At 39.8% G+C, this 18,675-nt stretch overlaps 1 protein-coding gene across 3 annotated transcripts in view; it reads right to left on the bottom strand.

Annotated features, from left to right (window-relative positions):
- TGFBR3 (transforming growth factor beta receptor 3) overlaps positions 1-18,675 on the bottom strand; it is a 179,660-nt gene that overhangs the window by 79,692 nt on the left and 81,293 nt on the right. For all 3 annotated transcript variants that reach the window (XM_077824946.1, XM_077824948.1, XM_077824947.1), the window contains one exon: positions 15,903-16,087. In XM_077824946.1, coding sequence (XP_077681072.1) covers positions 15,903-16,087 — 185 coding nt within the window. The remainder of the gene's footprint in view (positions 1-15,902; positions 16,088-18,675) is intronic.

Genomic DNA, 18,675 nt, shown 5'->3' with positions numbered 1-18,675 from the left:
ACAACTATAGGGATTATAAGGGCTTGTCTACACTTGAAAGGCTACAGTGGCACAAGCAGCTGCGACACTGCAGTGTCTACATTGCAGTGCTACATATGCTGACATGAGGAGTTCTACCATCGGTGTAGGTAATCCACCTCCCCGAGAGATGGTAGCCAGGTCGATGGAAAAATTCTTTCATTGGCCTAGCACTATCTACACCAGGAGTTAGGTCGACTTCACTATGTCACTCAGGGTGCTGAGCATTTTTCACATCCCTGAGCAATGCAGCTGAGTCGACCTAACTGTTTAGGGTAGACCAGGCTTAAGTCACCTTTATACCAGTCTACCTTCATTCACACTAGGACTTTAACCATTTTAATTATTTTGGTAAAAAGATCAAACCCCTAATCAAAACAAGTATGCTGGTAAATCTTGTAAGTGTAGACCAGGCATTCGTGTCTGTGCTGCTCAGCTGCCCATGTTAACTTCCCCTATCTATTTGCTACTAAGTCCAACTTATCCTAGACATATGAAATTGTAGTTTCAATTTGTTCTTAATAATCAAAAACATTAGTAAGGCTCAAGATGCCTCAGGGAAGCAGAGGCAACTAGGATCATCAGAGCTCAGTTATGGGCAAGTTCAATAGGCAAATACTGAACCAGCAAAAAGACTTCAGAGAGACAGTGATGAAGAACCCTCCCCCCCCCCCCCCCCCCCCAGGAGACTACCATCTATGTGCAGTGATCTTCCTTTATGTTTTTGCGTGTTTGGGGTTTTTAATTTAAAAAGAATAATTTTCACAAAATCCAGGAAAAGTTTTATGTAGAATTCAACTTTTTGCCCAGCTCCAGCAAATCTAAACTTTGGCAAACATTCTCTCCTCCTTTTATTTATCCTTTATATTGAGAGCAGGCTGCATATTTTAACAAAATGAATAGCTTATCACAAAAAGAAAAGGAGTACTTGTGGCACCTTAGAGACTAGCCAATTTATTTGAGCATAAGCTTTCGTGAGCTACAACTCACTTCATCGGATGCATGCTGTGGAAAGTGTAGAAAATCTTTTTATATACACACAAAGCATGAAAAAATACCTCCTCCCACCCCACTCTCCTGCTGGTAATAGCTTATCGAAAGCGATCACTCTCCTTACAATGTGTACGATAATCAAGTTGGGCCATTTCCAGCACAAATCCAGGTTTTCTCACAACCCCCCCCCTCCCCCTCCCCCCACAAACCCACTCTCCTGCTGGTAATAGCTTATCTAAAGTGACCACTCTCCTTACAATGTGTATGATAATCAAGGTGGGCCATTTCCAGCACAAATCCAGGGTTTAACAAGAACGTGGGGGGGGTGGGGTGCGGGTGGAAACATGGGGAAATAGGTTACCTTGCATAAGGACTTAGCCATTCCCAGTCTCTATTCAAGCCTAAGTTAATTGTATCCAATTTGCAAATGAATTCCAATTCAACAGTTTCTCGCTGGAGTCTGGATTTGAAGTTTTTTTGTTGTAATATAGCAACTCTCATGTTATTACCAGCAGGAGAGTGGGTTTGTGTGTATGTGTGGGGGGGGGGGGTTGTGAGAAAACCTGGATTTGTGCTGCAAATGGCCCAACTTGATTATCATACACATTGTAAGGAGAGAGATCACTTTAGATAAGCTATTACCAGCAGGAGAGTGGGGTGGGGTGGGAGGAGGTATTTTTTCATGCTTTGTGTGTATATAAAAAGATCTTCTACACTTTCCACAGTATGCATCCGATGAAGTGAGCTGTAGCTCACGAAAGCTTATGCTCAAATAAATTGGTTAGTCTCTAAGGTGCCACAAGTACTCCTTTTCTTTTTGCGAATACAGACTAACACGGCTGCTACTCTGTAGCCTGTCACAGTGCATCTGTGCTCCAAACAGATATACTTTTCTTGGCCTCTAAGTTAACAGTGAATACAATACAGCAGAGCTTTGCTTTCTGTTTTCTCTTTTGCTCTATTTTATTTAATGTAAATACTTTTAGAAAAAGAGTTTAAAAGAACTGGCTACAGCACATAGTGTACGCAGACTACGTGCAAACTTCCCCATGTAGTTCTGCCAACACAGTTTAATCCTCATCTGCTATCCTAGTTCTGGGCACCTGCTAAGCAGAAGCTGCCAACAGTGTTGAGTCCTGACAAATTATATGGTGGTTTTGTAATATGGACAAAAGCCCATGAGGCTGAGACCACCAAACTTATTTCATCTCTGACCTAAACCACATACAAATGTAGGCTCCCGAAGATGAAATGAAACTATCTGTGCCATTTGCCCCTTCATAACACAATTAGGCTTTCAATCAAAAGGACCAAAAAAACACTGTATTGTCTTAACTCTGCATAGTGGAATAGAGGTCAATACTGTTCACATACGTACAATGCATCCTAAGGGGAAAGTCAGTCTTTTACACATTTCATGGGGAAGTTCCTTGTTTATTTTAAATCTATTTAAGGGCACAGAGCCCAATCCTGTAGCCCTTATTCAAGGCAGTAGTCATAGTGATGTCAATGGGACTACAATTCTACAGGAATTCATTTGATGAAACATAATGCCAATGCACTGGCTACAGCGGAGTTCCACCCAGGATGAATTTGTCAATTAGTCAAAGGGTCTACTCATAAAAGGAATTATTACATTACTAAGGTTGCAAAGTCAAGCACTCAAAAGTTAGGAAACGCCAGAATTCAGGAGGGGGTGAGGGGTGTGGGCTCTGGGCAGCACCTATCTCAGGTAACTCCCGGGAAGCGGCTGGCATGGCCCTCTGGCTCCTAGGTGCAGGGGCAGCCATGGGGGGCTTCTGCACACTGCTTTGGCCCGGAGGTGTCACCCCCACAGCTCCCACTGGCCATGGTTCCCGGCCAATGGGAGCTGTGGAGCCAGCACTTGGGCAGCGCATGGAGCCCCCATGGCCGCCTCTACGTCTAGGAACAGGAGGGGCATCCAGGAGCTGCATGGAGCTCATTAGGGAGCCTGCTAGCCCCACGCCAACTGGACTTTTAATGGCGGGGTCAGCAGTGCTGACCTGCACCACCAGGGTACCTTTTCGACAGGGCATTCTGGTCAAAAACCGGACACCCAGCAACCCTATTCCCCTCCCTTCTCCCCCAGTCTGGTTCTTGCCCCCTTTGCATTGAAGTAAGGTTGCCAGTTCCTCCACAATGACCGCGTACCAGCTGGGGGAGCACTGAGAGCACAGGACAGAGTGTCTCTCTGCTCTCAGTTCCTGTGCCTTGCACAATACCAACCTGCAGCAGCTGGAAGCAGCAATTACAGGAAAAGTCCTACTCAGCCCCTGCAGTCCTGGGCTGGAGCATGCTCAGTGCAGACAGAATCTGCAAGAATTTAGCTACGAAACTCTAATCCATCTTAACTGAGCATGCATGAAGTGAGATTTTTTGAGGTCTATAACTTGGCCAGATTTGTTTCATAGGAACAATAAAAGGCACAGCTCTGTCCCAAAGGCAACCCCCCTACCTAATTTCTCATCCCTGCTCCAAAGCATAGAAGCACTAGAGTGTCTTAAACAGTTATACTAATTGGTTTTAACATGGACAAAACAACATATTTTCCCCCAGTCTCATTCTCAGAAACAGCTGAACCATTTGTGCTGAAAGTTTTCAAAACAATTCAGCCTGAGGCAGACACTTTGCATGCATAATTTCAGACTGAATAGTTAAAATTTGATAGTTCTAAGAAACAAAGTTTCCAGCAAGCTTAAACATAGAATTTACTACCAGTTTTACCTATAATTCCCACCTCACACAAAGGTTAGGTGCCATAACTTCCCACCCCAAAAGAGTACCACCTATCTGATTCTAACTCAATCCAATACAATTATATCTATTGGGAACATATGGGATTTGGGGAAATCTATAAAACGAACATCAACTTGATCCCAAAATCCCAGGATTGCAAAATGACTCTAGAATTCCATTCTCTACAGCCACAATTAGGATTTAATTTCCCAAAGTGTGACAATATCATTGCTACGGCTGCATCTTTTCTTTAAAAGATGTCATAAATCAACATAATGTGGCAGATTAATAGATTTGTTTTTGGATGTCTCCACCACACTCCTTATTTAATTACCAGAAGTTGTGGAAATGATAACTTGGGAAAATCCATAGAATTAAAGGCAGTGATGCCATTACAATAATAATAGTGAAGGATGGTCATGTGACTAAGGCACTAGACTAGGGTCAGATGTTGAATGAGGGCCTCTTGCTTCTACTAGACTACAAGCAGCGACTGCTGTGGAAACAGTGCCATTAATGCGCATGCAATTTAGTGACTTCAACTTGCACAAGTAAGATCAGTGCATGCCATGGTTTGTGAAAGAAAGGTTATGTGTCGGTTATTATATCTCCTGGAATTTCTGAATTAGCAGACATCAGAGTGTTGCTTATTTGATTCCTATGTTTGTGACAAAGCATGTTGACACAACTAGGGTTTCCTGCACGTGACTGAATTCCTAGGTCTTCAGATCGGAAAGATCTACATCTATCAAAGAAACAGATATTTTTCAGAACACTTCAGAGAAAACAGCAGCACACAATGGTGCCTATTTAGTAGTGAATGAGATATTACAAGCACTAGAGGAACAATCATGGTCTCACACATGGTGTTTCATAGTCTGCTCTTTAAAGGGAAGGAACTCTTATTTTTAAATAAAAGACTAGAATTTTTACATTTTAGATATGTAAAAACACAGTAGAATTATTAAGGCCTTTCCATTTTTAAAAAATAAAAAAATAACATTTACTGAAAAATCCAATCTTAGTTACCAAGTCTTAACTTCATTCAAATACATGTCTTCCCCAACTTACAAATGTGATCATCTTTTCCCAATGCTACAATCATATCCATGTGACTTGAGCCTCTCTCTTATGTGGAGTTTCACTGACTACAGTGGGGCTCTGTATTAGCATAAGAGTCCAGTCACACAGATCTCCTATTGCAGGACTGGGGCCTAAGTGAGCAATTTCAGTAAATAAGATGAAGAGACAAGCTTTAGGAAGGGGACGTGTGAGACTGTATTTACATCACTGTGGACGTATACTGTATCAGCATGAGGAAAGAGCGGCATGTATGTCTCTGTAACTCACTTTTATGTGGAGTTACAATTGGATGTAGAGGAAACATCTTCATTAATGGGATTCCACGTAACATTATTTAACATAATTCTACTATCAGCACTGGGAAGATCCTCGGCTATCCAGATTATTTTTATTTCAAATATTCAGTGTTTTTTTATTTTCATGATCAAAGTTTTCTTCCAGGTACAAATAAAAAATGGAATTGTTTAAAAGAAACAATAAATATGGGAATTATTTTAGTACTATCAGGACATGAATTGCATTTGAATAAAACCAAGGAACCAGAGTTACTCAGCTCAGTGAGACGACTTCTGTGGGTAAAGCTACTCACAAGCATAAATGCTTCCAGGATCAGGATCTACAAAACAGAAAACAGAATATTTCCAGGAACTATGAGAAACTCATAAGTGTCTTAAGTATTTTCACAACAGTGATGCCATAGTCTTTTGACCTCCATTGTCCAGCTTCTGCTTGTTTACAAATTGATTTATAGCACCAAATACCAGCTTAACTTTGAACTACTATTTAATATCCCTGTGTTACTTCCTGTTTACATTATTTGTGTGCATAACCTCAGGTATATTCTGTGTGGCCAACTTTTCCTCCTGTAACTTCCTTCCTGTAACTATCACTCTGAAATACAAATAAATTGTTGTAGGAGGGGAAAGTCGTAGATATCTATTCAGAGAAGAGTACTTTAAAAAAAAAAAGCAAGTCTCCTGTTCCCTTGAGTTTTTTCATATAATAATAGGTAACAAGGGACTGTTACATATATCCAAGAAAAAAATAAATGCCAAGGCACCCAGAAAACAAAAAGCAGTACAAATAGAGGCCCCATTTGCTAATGCACCCCTTTTCAAAAAGCGAAGTCCCACTGAAGTCAAAAGTATTAAGCACATGCTTAAGTGCTTTTCTGAATCAGGGTCATCAGCTCTGACCCTGCAATGCAATATGTCCACAATGGGTCAAGTTTTCAAGTGGGCCTCTAAATTACATTTACATATTTTGTATGTGCACAACATACATCTGTGCTTTCAAAACAAATCACGTTCAAGTGCTTGACTTGAACATGCATATCTGAATTTTGCACATGTAAACAGGTGCTTAAATGAAATCTGTCAATGGAATTGTATAGGCCCCTTTTTTCATTTGACACGATATGTTTCTGTTACTATAAAAAAAGCAAAATTTTCATGAGGATAACAAAGGCCACATGTTAAAGATCTCTAATGGTTAAGCACTCCAGCCTTTAGTAGGAACATAATTACAAAGGCCATTGAAAGAAAAGTATGTGGAGGACATATTTACAATGAAAAAAGTCAGGAAGAATAGAAGTCCAATCTGTAAAGCCACAGAATCAAGGTTATTTCCAGCAAGATAACATGTTTGATTATTAGAGTTCTTTCCCATCACTAGGGTTCTGGACCACCACCAAATTCAGCTCTCATTTCTAGCAATGTTAACTGACACTCATGCCATTGAAGACAGGGTGGCAGTCAACATACTCCAGAGTATGTCATGAAGAGACCTTGTGAGGATGGGTCAGTGACGCCAAGAACTGGAACCACAGATGATTTTCAGAGAACTCAAACCAAATGTATCTGTCTGAAATTGTGTGTGTCTGCATGCATGAGTGGAAAAGAAGGAAAAGACATCTTTCTACCATACATGCCTTTAAAAAATTAAATAAAAATTCTAAAAATAAATACCTTTTAGGGTCTGTGCCTCAGTGCCAGAAGCCCAGTTCTTGTAAGAACCCTACAATAACAAATCAGTATCTGTGTGCACACAATGCAAGTAGGGTGACCAGATAGCAAGTGTGAAAAATCAGGACAGGGAGTATGGGGTAATAGGCACCTAGATAAGAAAGAGCCCCAAATATTAGTACTGTCCCTATAAAATTGGGACATCTGGTCACCCTGAGTGCAAGAGAACAAATGTCAGTAAAACAGATTCTTATTTCAAGGTCCCAACAGGTCATTTTAAATAACGGGGGGCGGGGCGGGAGGGGAAGAGAAGAGATTTGAATAATTATGAAAGTCACTCTGACATTTTCCTTTTAGCCCTTTTTCTTGTTTGCCTTGCCATTATTTGACAGCCAATTCCAGGCATCTTTGTGAAACTGTATTTTCACTGTCACTTTCAACTGGTGTACAGCAAATCATCTCATTTCTAAGAACAGAAAATAATTGAGGTTTTACATGGAACTTCCACCTCACGAAAATTCATTCCTGTTTCTTTAAGCATATACAGTCATCAATTGATGCTTCTGACGAACATCCTGCTCTAAATAAACAGGCTCTTCTGGCTGTCACACAACTTCCTCCTGAAGTTCTGGTGGGTAAAAGTTGAAAAAATTGCCAAATTCAGTGACCAGCGACTTCTGAGCTGACTTAGATAACAATCTACACAGACTTCAGTCCAGAGCAAACAAGATGAAAAGCCACATTAAACATGGCTGGATTTCTATACTAGCAAGAATACCTTAAAGTGCTCACAGGAGGCAGTGGGGGCTGGGGCGTCTATCCAGGTTTTTTTGGATATGGGAAGACACTATGCCTCAACCAAAGCAATTAAACTAATGGCACGTGTCACATTATTAGTTGTGTAGGAGTCCCTGCTGTCAGAATGAGAACTTTAATTCTAATATGTACAGCATCACATTTGAAAAGCGATACTGACTGACTTACCACAAGGTTTAATAATGGGCCCAGAACTGTGAAAGTGCCCTTGTTATACCAATAAAATAAAAACCAGCAGGATCTTATTAAAGGGAAAAGGGCAAAATACCACATTTATTGTGAATACAGAAAGAATCTTAGTAAGCAGTTAGCTATAAGCTATAACATTCCATTCAATCTCATATTTATTCACACATTCATTCATACAAACACACACACACAGGTTCTGCAAGTTGTTATCGTAGTTACCAGCCTTAGAGTTGCTCATGCCAAGCCACTGGCCAGGTGGCCTGGACATGAGGAGGGAGCAGGGCCTTGTCAGATGCTCATCTGATGCTCCTGGAAGTTGGTTTGCAGAATCAGACCCCAAAGTTCTCACTTTTTAGAGTCTATTTTTATAGAAGTTTCTTCCTATGCCAGTCTATGGGAATTGCTTCATCACGCTGTTGCTGAATCAATCAGCAGATAGCACATTCCTGACGGCTCCGTGCCGCTAGATGTTATCTTGTTCTTTGGTTCTCCCGTTCTTGAGGCTGTTGGGTGGATTCCAGTCTGCCCTCCGGGGGTCCTCTGGTTATTTCCACTTGACGCCTTCTTCAGCCGATGGACACTGGATTCTTAGGCTGGCACCTCCCTGATCATTCAGTTATTATCCACACCAAGCATCCATCCACATACATCCTCTATCTCTATTTTAATCACAATTGTTAATACAACAAAAGGGCGGGGAGTCTCTGGGTGCTGTTTCTGTTGTTAGAGTATTGCTTTGAGTCTCTCTCTCTCTGTGAATTGCTTTGAGAACAGACTGTCTTAGAATGTACTAACATAATTAGCAGCTTGCAAGTTTCACACAGAGGGAGAGAAACAGTACCAAAAACCAAGACACCTCTTAATTAGTAATACTCTGGAATTTAAACTATGGGGAATCAAACTCATTTGTGATTTTAATACAGAACTTCTTTAATATGATCCAACACCCTCTTCTGCAGCCCTGACTCACCAGAGCAGTCTCATGTAAGTCAAATAAACTACTCCAGCAAATATGGACTACAGAACCAGTGCACTAAACAGGACAACCCGAGTATTTTGAATATTTCTGGTGAGACTCCTACCAGCCAGCAGTAGACTTGAAGGTCTGTGCTCTGGGTTCTTTCAAAACTTTTAAGACTGCTGACCTGGCTATCCCCAATTTCAGAGGAAGTCAGTCAGTTTGACAAAGGCTCGTCAGATCTAGGAGGGCTGCAAAAATGGCTGGCCTTATCTTTACTGAGTCTGGGCTTGGAAGTCCCAGAGCAGAGTGAGAAGTTTAGAACAACCCTAAAAGAACATTACTGAGCGTCTATTAAAAGGAGTTTGGTAAATCAGGGCTGTGGTGTATTTTAACAAATGTTTAGAGGTTGAAGTAAATGTATAAATCAAGTCTACACATAATACCAGATTAGGAGGGATCATGAACAGAAAAAGGGACAGAGATAAATTGCAAAAGGTTCTTGAGAGCATGGAGACATGGATAATTATTAACAAGTTGAGATTTAATTCTGATAAATGCAAAGCAATATGCTTAGGGGAAAAATAATAATGAGAAGTACCAGAGAAGAGACCAATGGTCAGAATGTAGTAATGTAGAGAAGGATATATGGGATGAATTGTAATACTGAAATGGACACACTCAGTGTGATGACGTTACAAAATAAAAAAAAAAAAAAAAAAGGAGCTGATACAATACAGCAAATACCCAGATAACTCAACCCCTCTTAACTAAACGTCTTGATTAACAAATCTGAATTCTTTCTCCCCCTTCCAACACCTCATCAAGAGCTATACAGACATAGTAACCCTGGATGAGAACATTCTCAGCCCTAAATCACAGCCCCTATACAACAGGTCAGTCTCTTTTCAGTGTACTGCATGTGTGAACTCTTCATCCAAAGCTCCATTTATCTGAAGGTTGTGGTTGGTCCCAAAGACCATTGGATACTCAGGGTCAACTGGAGGCCCGAACAGGGAATGAATTATTACACTAAATATAGCATTAATAAGGCCACACTAGTGTCCTTTGTACAGTATGAAGCATCATGTTTTTAAAATAAATGATACACAAAAACAAAAACACTGATAAATTGGAGGGGAAACCCAAAGGGGTTCAGGAATCATAAGGGAATTACAAAATATGATTTATGCAGAGAGAGTAAAGAAATTTAACATGTGTAGCCTAGAGGAATGATGAAAAGCTGGTATAACTATCCAAACACTTGAGAGTTCTGAGATTTAAAGGGAGAAGTTGTAAAGCTTAAAGAAAATAAAACCAGAAAACTTAAAATAGAAAGCATTTCTAACTAAAGTTTAAGTCCTTGATTCTGCAGAGACTTACACTCTGAGTAGTAGCACTGAAGTCATTCAGTGCTACACATACAGTGTATAAGCCTTATGCATATGTGTACATTTTTGCAACAACAGGACGTAATCAAAAGATAGATTAGACTACAGAATAATTCATGACGGGATGGTGTTAGATCCCTAACGTGAAGTTTTCAAAAGGACCTTTACCAGCCCTCCACTTGTATCAGCATAAAACAACATGCAACCATACACAGGCCCACCACCTTTAGCATACCTGCAGGCACTTGAAACAGCCTAAAACTTGGGTGCATACAGATGTTAGATTACTGTTTAAGTGTACACACTGGTATTTTCACTTCTTCAGTGTGTGAAAACTTGGAACATAAACATATTCAACTTGAAGTCTGAAAATGTATCCCTAAACGTGTATCTAAGTTTTCTTTTGAAAACAGCTGAGATTAGTAGAGTGGAAAATCCAGTACTCATGCACAAGAATGGATTAGATGACCCAGGATTCCATTCCAATCCCCATCATCCAAAACTCTACAATACTAAAAACAAATTACTTTGATGGAGAAAGAAGAATAATCTGTTGTTATGAAGTTCTACAAGAATAACTGTGAAAAATGTTGGTTCAGGATACGTTGCCAAGGTCTTACGGTAGGAAGAGAGTTTATCAGATGGTCTATGTTTCAGTTTCTCCAGAACTAGATGAATTAGTGTCTCTTCTGTTCCAAATTTTAACTACTTCTAAAGAGTCAAAGCTGGATCTTTTTGGAGTATCTCTTATAAATTTGGGCTATGATAATTTCCCATTCACATGAAGCAGCCATTACACAATGGGAGAAATTATCATAGCCCAAATTTACTAGACATACTTCAAAAAGATCCAGCTTTGAATTTTTAAAAGTAGTAAAACTGGGAACAAGACACTAATTCAGCGAGATCTGGACAAACTTGCCACTTTACTGCAGGTACTGCATCTTCAAATTATTGAGGAAGAAGATGTAAGTGAAAACAATGGTGAATGTATTGCCAGGAATTCTGATTTAAATTCTAAGTAGTCACATGAGATTAATTTTGTATTTCTTTTCCTTTAGTATTTTGATCATTAGCTGTGTAATTGAAGAAACTCAGGGCAGTTTAAATCATCATTTAGTAGTAACAGAATCTGCCACTAAGATTGTGTTACACCGCTATATAAACAAACAGTGTTCTTCATCTTTGAAGAATTTTATTTATAATTTTATCTCTGTGTATAATTCTCTGCTGCTAATCTCTCCACAGTGCCTTTACAAACATCAATTAATTCTCCCAACAGCTCACAATAGGCAAAGATTATCCTCTTTTTACAGATGGAGAAGCTGAGGCTGAGAAGCTGCCCAACGCCAAAGAGAAAGTTGGTGTTAGAGGTAAAATTAGAACACATTGGAACCTGGCTCCCGTATTAGTTCTCAGACCAGTCCATGCACTTTCTGGTGACTATTTGATCAAATAAACCAAAAAAAAATGGCTCAAATTTTCCATGCCAAAGCCAACATTCACGCTCACATCTATTACGCCTCCTGTTTTCAACTTCCCATGGTAAAGTATGGCAAAACTGAAATGTTAGGGCACAGACCATGAAACACTAATGGCTGAAAAATACTGAAGTTCAGTATCAGAATGCTCATTTGAAGAAAATGCTTCAATATTTTCAGATAATGAGATGCCACCCAAATAATTACAAAATTAATGAAGTGAAATGGAAATACAGAAAAGCAAATAAACCCCTTGAAAACAGCAGCCATGAAGTCCCCGGAAAAATCATGGAGCAGGTCCTCAAGGAATCAATCCTGAAGCACTTACACAAGAGGAAAGTGATCAGGAACAGTCAGCATGGATTCACCAAGGGAAGGTCATGCATGACTAATCTAATCGCCTTCTATGATGAGATTACTGGTTCTGTGGATGAAGGGAAAGCAGTGGATATATTGTTTCTTGACTTTAGCAAAGCTTTTGACATGGTCTCCCACAGTATTCTTGTCAGCAAGTTAAAGAAGTACGGGCTGGATGAATGCACTATAAGGTGGGTAGAAAGTTGGCTAGATTGTTGGGCTCAACGGGTAGTGATCAATGGCTCCATGTCTAGTTGGCAGCCGGTATCAAGTGGAGTGCCCCAAGGGTCGGTCCTCAGGCCGGTTTTGTTCAATATCTTCATAAATGATCTGGAGAATGGTGTGGATTGCACTCTCAGCAAATTTGCGGATGATACTAAACTAGGAGGAGTGGTAGATACGCTGGAGGGCAGGGATAGGATACAGAGGGACCTAGACAAATTGGAGGATTGGGCCAAAAGAAATCTGATGAGGTTCAATAAGGATAAGTGCAGGGTCCTGCACTTAGGACGGAAGAACCCAATGCACAGCTACAGACTAGGGAGCAAATGGCTAGGCAGCAGTTCGGCGGAAAAGGACCTAGGGATGACAGTGGACGAGAAGCTGGATATGAGTCAACAGTGTGCCCTTGTTGCCAAGAAGGCCAATGGCATTTTGGGATGTATAAGTAGGGGCATAGCCAGCAGATCGAGGGACGTGATTGTTCCCCTCTATTCGACATTGGTGAGGCCTCATCTGGAGTACTGTGTCCAATTTTGGGCCCCGCACTAGAAGAAGGATGTGGATAAATTGGAGAGAGTTCAGTGAAGGGCAACAAAAATGATTAAGGGTCTGCAACACATGACTTATGAGGAGAGGCTGAGGGAACTGGGATTGTTTAGTCTGCAGAAGAGAAGAATGAGGGGGGATTTGATAGCTGCTTTCAACTACCTGAGAGGTGGTTCCAAAGAGGATGGTTCTAGACTATTCTCAGTGGTAGAAGAGGACAGGACAAGGAGTAATGGTCTCAAGTTGCAGTGGGGGAGGTTTAGGTTGGATATTAGGAAAAACTTTTTCACTAGGAGGGTGGTGAAACACTGGAATGCGTTACCTAGGGAGGTGGCAGAATCTCCTTCCTTAGAAGTTTTTAAGGTCAGGCTTGACAAAGCCCTGGCTGGGATGATTTAATTGGGGATTGGTCCTGCTTTGAGCAGGGGGTTGGACTAGATGACCTCCTGAGGTCCCTTCCAACCCTGATATTCTATGATTCTATGACCTTTTCATTAAGCAGGTTTTAACCTTAATCTGAGTGATCACTGATTTAGTATTTTGCTGGCTGCTACAAACATTGCAAGTTTCTAAACCAGCAACTGTTTTCAGTTTAACTTGCATAAATAATTCCCATTAACCTTACTGGGAACGTTGTGCAGGTGGCCTGGGAAGAAAAGATGCCCCCAAATGTTTAAGTTCAAGAGATCTTGTTTTCTGCATGTTCTAAAAAAGTGTCACAGTAAATTATTTGTGTGTGTGCACGTGCACACCTTGTACATTTATGAGTATCATGATAACTAAACAAACATGTTTAATGCATCAGTCCTACAGAGGATTTACTGCAGGAAGGGTTTACGCTCCTCTCAGTAAATAAGGAATGTCTAACTTAGCAGCACCCGTAAAAGGGCAAGTTAAAAAAACAAAACAAAGCAAAAAGAAAAGAAAACCCACACCACACTTAAATCCAAGACTTAAATAATTTAAAGCATTTTAAGTCCTATATTCCATGCTATCAGAACCTTGAGAGATCAGAGTGCACGTGCGATCTGTTTTAAATACAGTTTAAATGTTGCATCTGAAAAGAAGGTATTTGCAAACAAAAAGACTATTTTTATTCCTATAGACATATTATACTGCAAACAAATAAATCTCTGCCTTTGCTATCAGCATTTGCAGGCATCAGGAAACATCCTAAATGGTGAAGTGACCTGACCTGACCTAACCTAACACGAGGTGATGGATGCATTTTACTTTTTAAGTCAAAAGGGCACTTACAGTTGATTTTTACAATGATGAAAAAGATAACATTTGCTCTGCTTTGTTTTCAAACTCTTATCCTAGAAGTAAAATCTGATCTTTGAGTTGTTTACTCTCTTCTGCTCTCCGCTGTTGCCAGAAAGGCTTTCTCGGCTTCCTGTTCATTTTCAGAGGAGTTATCTCCAAAGGCTAAGATTGTGGTAGGGTTGGGAGACAGGGGAAGGAGGTTAAGGGCTCCCGATACAAAATATATGTATGCCACTACAGCATCAGTGTGTCACCTAATACCCCAAAGAACACTGGAAAGATAGATATGGACAAACTGTTTTGATAAAATAAGTGAGTTAGATGTGACATAAGCAACCTCTTTCTGCTAGACAGAAAACATTTTGATCTAAAAGTTAAATATTTATCTGCTATAAGTGTGTCTATGAGATGTTAAGTGCAGAGTCCTGCAGCCTTTATACTTACATGACTTCTACTGAAGTGGTGTGCCTATGCAACAACTGCAGAATCAGGATAATCCAAAAACAAGCTTTCAAATTACAGTATGGGTTACATGCCCATATAGTAGAATGTACAGCACCTGTATCTTTCTAGACATTTATACTGCCCTCATCACAGTAGTATGTAAATACTTTATGAATTCTAAAAGTGCTACACCAAAGCAGATCTACTTTTCTTGCCTATCCCTAGCAGGACTGGTATTATATCTGTACTTGTTGCAAGATGGTTAGTCTAAAGCAGATCTCATGTCTGGCTGAGGGCAAACAGTGAGGATGTCTACTGAAAAGATAATGAATCACCTTTCCATCATAATCTGGAATTTTCAGACTGTGTAAATATTTCAGATGTACACAACAGCTGAAATTTCAGTTGGAACATACAATATACATTCCACTGACACCACAGCCTGGGCTCAGCTGCCGTGCTCCCATTGAAGTCAATGGCAAGATTTCTACTCACTTTAGAGGTGACCCTGTATATTAGAAGTCAGTGAACTTTATTTAACATTTTTTTAAGCACAGACTTAAGATCTTAGGCCTCTAAGCAATCAGCTTTCTCCCACTGGATCTGCTTCTTTTTCTAATGTTACCAATTCAGCTACTTATATACATACATGGTGCTTTCACAGGCAGCAGTAGTGGTTTGGGGTTTCTTTTGCTTTGTTTTTTGTTGTTGTTGTTGGGGTTTTTTGGGCATAATGTTGCAAGTACAAGAGCTAGGGAGCTGAGCTGTCCTGACATGAAATATTTTCTTTCCACTTCAGCAGTCTGTTTTGATGTATTTTCAGAGTAAACAACAGTACTGCACAAGTTAACATCAAGAGTTTTCTGCTGCTTTCATAGCAACTAGAACAAAAGTTCTCTCCAATCCATCTGAGTGAAGCCTACATAAATAAGTAATTGCACTGTGCTTAAGAACTACTATAGTCAGCAACACTTCCTATCTGAACTACATTCCTTAGCAGTTAAGAATTAAAGATGTATTACAGGCGTAAAAGAATCTGAATTTAAGTATTTGTTTACAGAGGCCATGGCAAGGATCTGAAGGTATTTGTGATAATTTACAAACACATTTTGGTAAACGATGAGCAATTCAATACAGGCCTCCTCCAGATGAAAATCTGTTTCTTATTCTTCATTCTATTTTTTGTTAGTGAACTTCTTGCTTGTGAAAAGCTGTAGCTGGACGGACAGCTTGGAACACCAAAGGAATCTGTTCCTATACTAAGCAAAGCATGGATGGGCAGCAATAGTGCAAACTCCCCACGTTTCCCTGTAGTGCTTCTGTTTATGCTGAAGAAAGATTTCTTAAACAAGTAAATGTAAAAAGAAAAGCTATTTTTGTACTTTCTTGTTTGGAAAGTGCACAGTCCTCCCTTTACCTCTTTTTCATGATGGCCAAGACCTTCCTCTGGATTTCTGAGGTTGAGGATGTGCACCTCCTGTGGCATGCCCATTGTGCCTCTGCTTGCACAACCAGATAAGACGGTAAAGCTCTCCAGCAAGGCATGAACTGGGTGGGAACTATTGACAGGTGATAACACACATTCGCTCCTAGGCACAGGACCTGTAGAGGAAATCACAGATACACACCATTCAGAGACAAGAGCCAGAGTAAATGACACCTTTTAAACTAGAAAAGGAGTACTTGTGGCACCTTAGAGACTAACCAATTTATATAAATTAAATAAATTGGTTAGTCTCTAAGGTGCCACAAGTACTCCTTTTCTTTTTGCGAATACAGACTAACACGGCTGTTACTCTGAAATCTTTTAAACTAGAATTGTCTTTTTGATTACAAAACCGGTTGGAACACAAACAACAGAGGCTTCAATTAGCTATTTGCAATATATAACAGAAATAACTTTGTTTCAATTACTTTGCGTATTTACTTATTTTGTCATTCCTTTTTGGTGCTAGATCTTTAATTAATTTCTCTGACAATTCTCATTTGAATCTGTATTCCTCTCCTTCCCAAAACTGTAGGAAGTCCACCCTACACCAAGAAAATAAGGAAGGAAATGAGGACTGAGAAAGAAAAGAATGAAACAAATAAAAAACGGGGATTGGTTTGCCTGAGATGCAGATTATTTGTTTATGTGAAACATCTTTATGACAAAAACAGAAAACATAACTACACAATCACATATAGTCCTTTTGAAGTAGAGCAGATATATAATGCAAACATAGTTCAGGTGTCCTGCCACATTACTGCAGACATTTATCACATGGCAAACTGAAATTTTGTTTGTCAAGTCTATTTTGAGTCTGACAGTGATGATCTAAACTGATAACAGCTATCTAGTCCACAACATAGCCAATTTCAGAGTAACAGCCGTGTTAGTCTGTATTTGCAAAAAGAAAAGGAGTACTTGTGGCACCTTAGAGACTAACCAATTTATTTGAGCATAAGCTTTTGTGAGCTACAGCTCACTTCATCAGATGCATACTGTGGAAAGTGTAGAAGATCTTTTTATACACACAAAGCATGAAAAAATAACATAGCCAATGTCCTTTCAAATAGTTATTACCATGCTCTTATGTTGTATTTGAGACAGCGTGATGTGATATAGCAGGACAGCCCCACAGTGACTGTGTATGGAGTAGTTTACATATAAACTATATCTGCAGGAAACTAAAGCAAGACAAATTTATGAAAAGCAGCCCAACTTTTCCAAAATGGTTCAAACACACTGTTATAACAACAGATACAATAAGTTTTTGATTGCGAAGGTCACTGCATTAGGCCCAGGTCAACTCAAAGATTACACATAGAAAAGACTGGGCACAGGCTTGAAGAATTGTGATATCTCAGCCTGCAATAAATTTGCTAGAAAAAAAATGGTTTCCACTAAAGAAACTTTGAAATAAAAAAAACAAAATTTCAACAGAAATATTTTGCAGATTTTTGTATATGGTTCATAAGCAGTTACATATCGCTAAAGATCATCAGACCCAAACTGTATAATCAGCAAGTATATATATATTTTAATTCTTGTTTTAGCATTGACCCATAGTTTGCTCATTAAATAAAAAGTACGATCAACAACTGATCATTTGAGAGTTGGATAGTTTCTTTTAAAACAGATTTTTTCTAAAGAAAGCAAAGGTGTCTAGAACAATGAGATTTTTGCAGTGCCTTAGATCATGCAGGTCCTGTCCTGTGAAAGGGGCTGTTTCTATTCTAAAACCCACTGGTACATACTACAAAGTCCTGCCCGCTCCCAGAAGACAAGCATGCTTTTTAAAGGCACCGCTTGACGCATGATTTGCACCTGCCCAGTCATGGAGTGCAAAGGATGAGCAAACAGCATACTCTCAACATGAGAAGCTTGGCAACAGCACTGAATGAACACTGACATGTGGGAGACTTTGAATTTTTTTTAAGCAAGATTAAATGATACAGCTACATAAAATAAAAATACAGTCCTCAAGCAGTGATATGTACTATACTTTATAAAAGAGTAATAAGAATGTTGTTTCTTTTATTGCTTTAAAAAAGTAGTTATCAGTAACAATAATACAACTGACAAATTAGTATATTACTATTATTATTATTACTGTACCGGTATGACGATAATGCCTTGGAGCCCCATTCATAGATTGGGCCAGGACCAGATTGTGCAAGGCGCTGTACAAACACAGTGCAATGAGACAGTCCTCACCCCAATCAGCCCAACCATCAGTGTATCAGTCTCGCAGCTAAGTGAGTTATTATATGAGCTATAGTCCCAAATGCCATGCCAGATACTTGGGTAAGGGAATGAAACAAGGATTAAGGAATGAATGGTCATTCACTTGAGCTCCTTTTTGCTGGCCAATTTATTGAATGGATTTGGGGTCTGTCACCCAGCCTCTCTTCCAACTGTCGAAGCAATGCAACAGTAGAACAATTCATTCATAAGAAGCGGCTCAAGAAAAATACAGAGCAAGCCAGCAACCTCTACCTAAAGCACCGTCAGGTGCTCATCTGAGCCAGCATTTGCATCAAGGGCAGAGCAGGCGAAGTGAAGGGTGCACACCAAAAGGTCCATGGAGGTGGGATGGGGTGGGAAGAAGTGGAGTTGACGAAGCAATGTTGACAAAAACTCGCACTTTCCTTAGTGAGGTTCTGGAGGAAGAGCAACTATCTGCTTTCCAACAGGATATTTCAAA

Source organism: Eretmochelys imbricata, chromosome 8 (genome assembly GCF_965152235.1).
Source record: "Eretmochelys imbricata isolate rEreImb1 chromosome 8, rEreImb1.hap1, whole genome shotgun sequence".
NCBI classification, from domain to species: Eukaryota; Metazoa; Chordata; order Testudines; family Cheloniidae; genus Eretmochelys; species Eretmochelys imbricata.
Note: the sequence above shows the minus strand (reverse complement) of the source record. Positions and strands in the feature narration are given on the sequence as shown.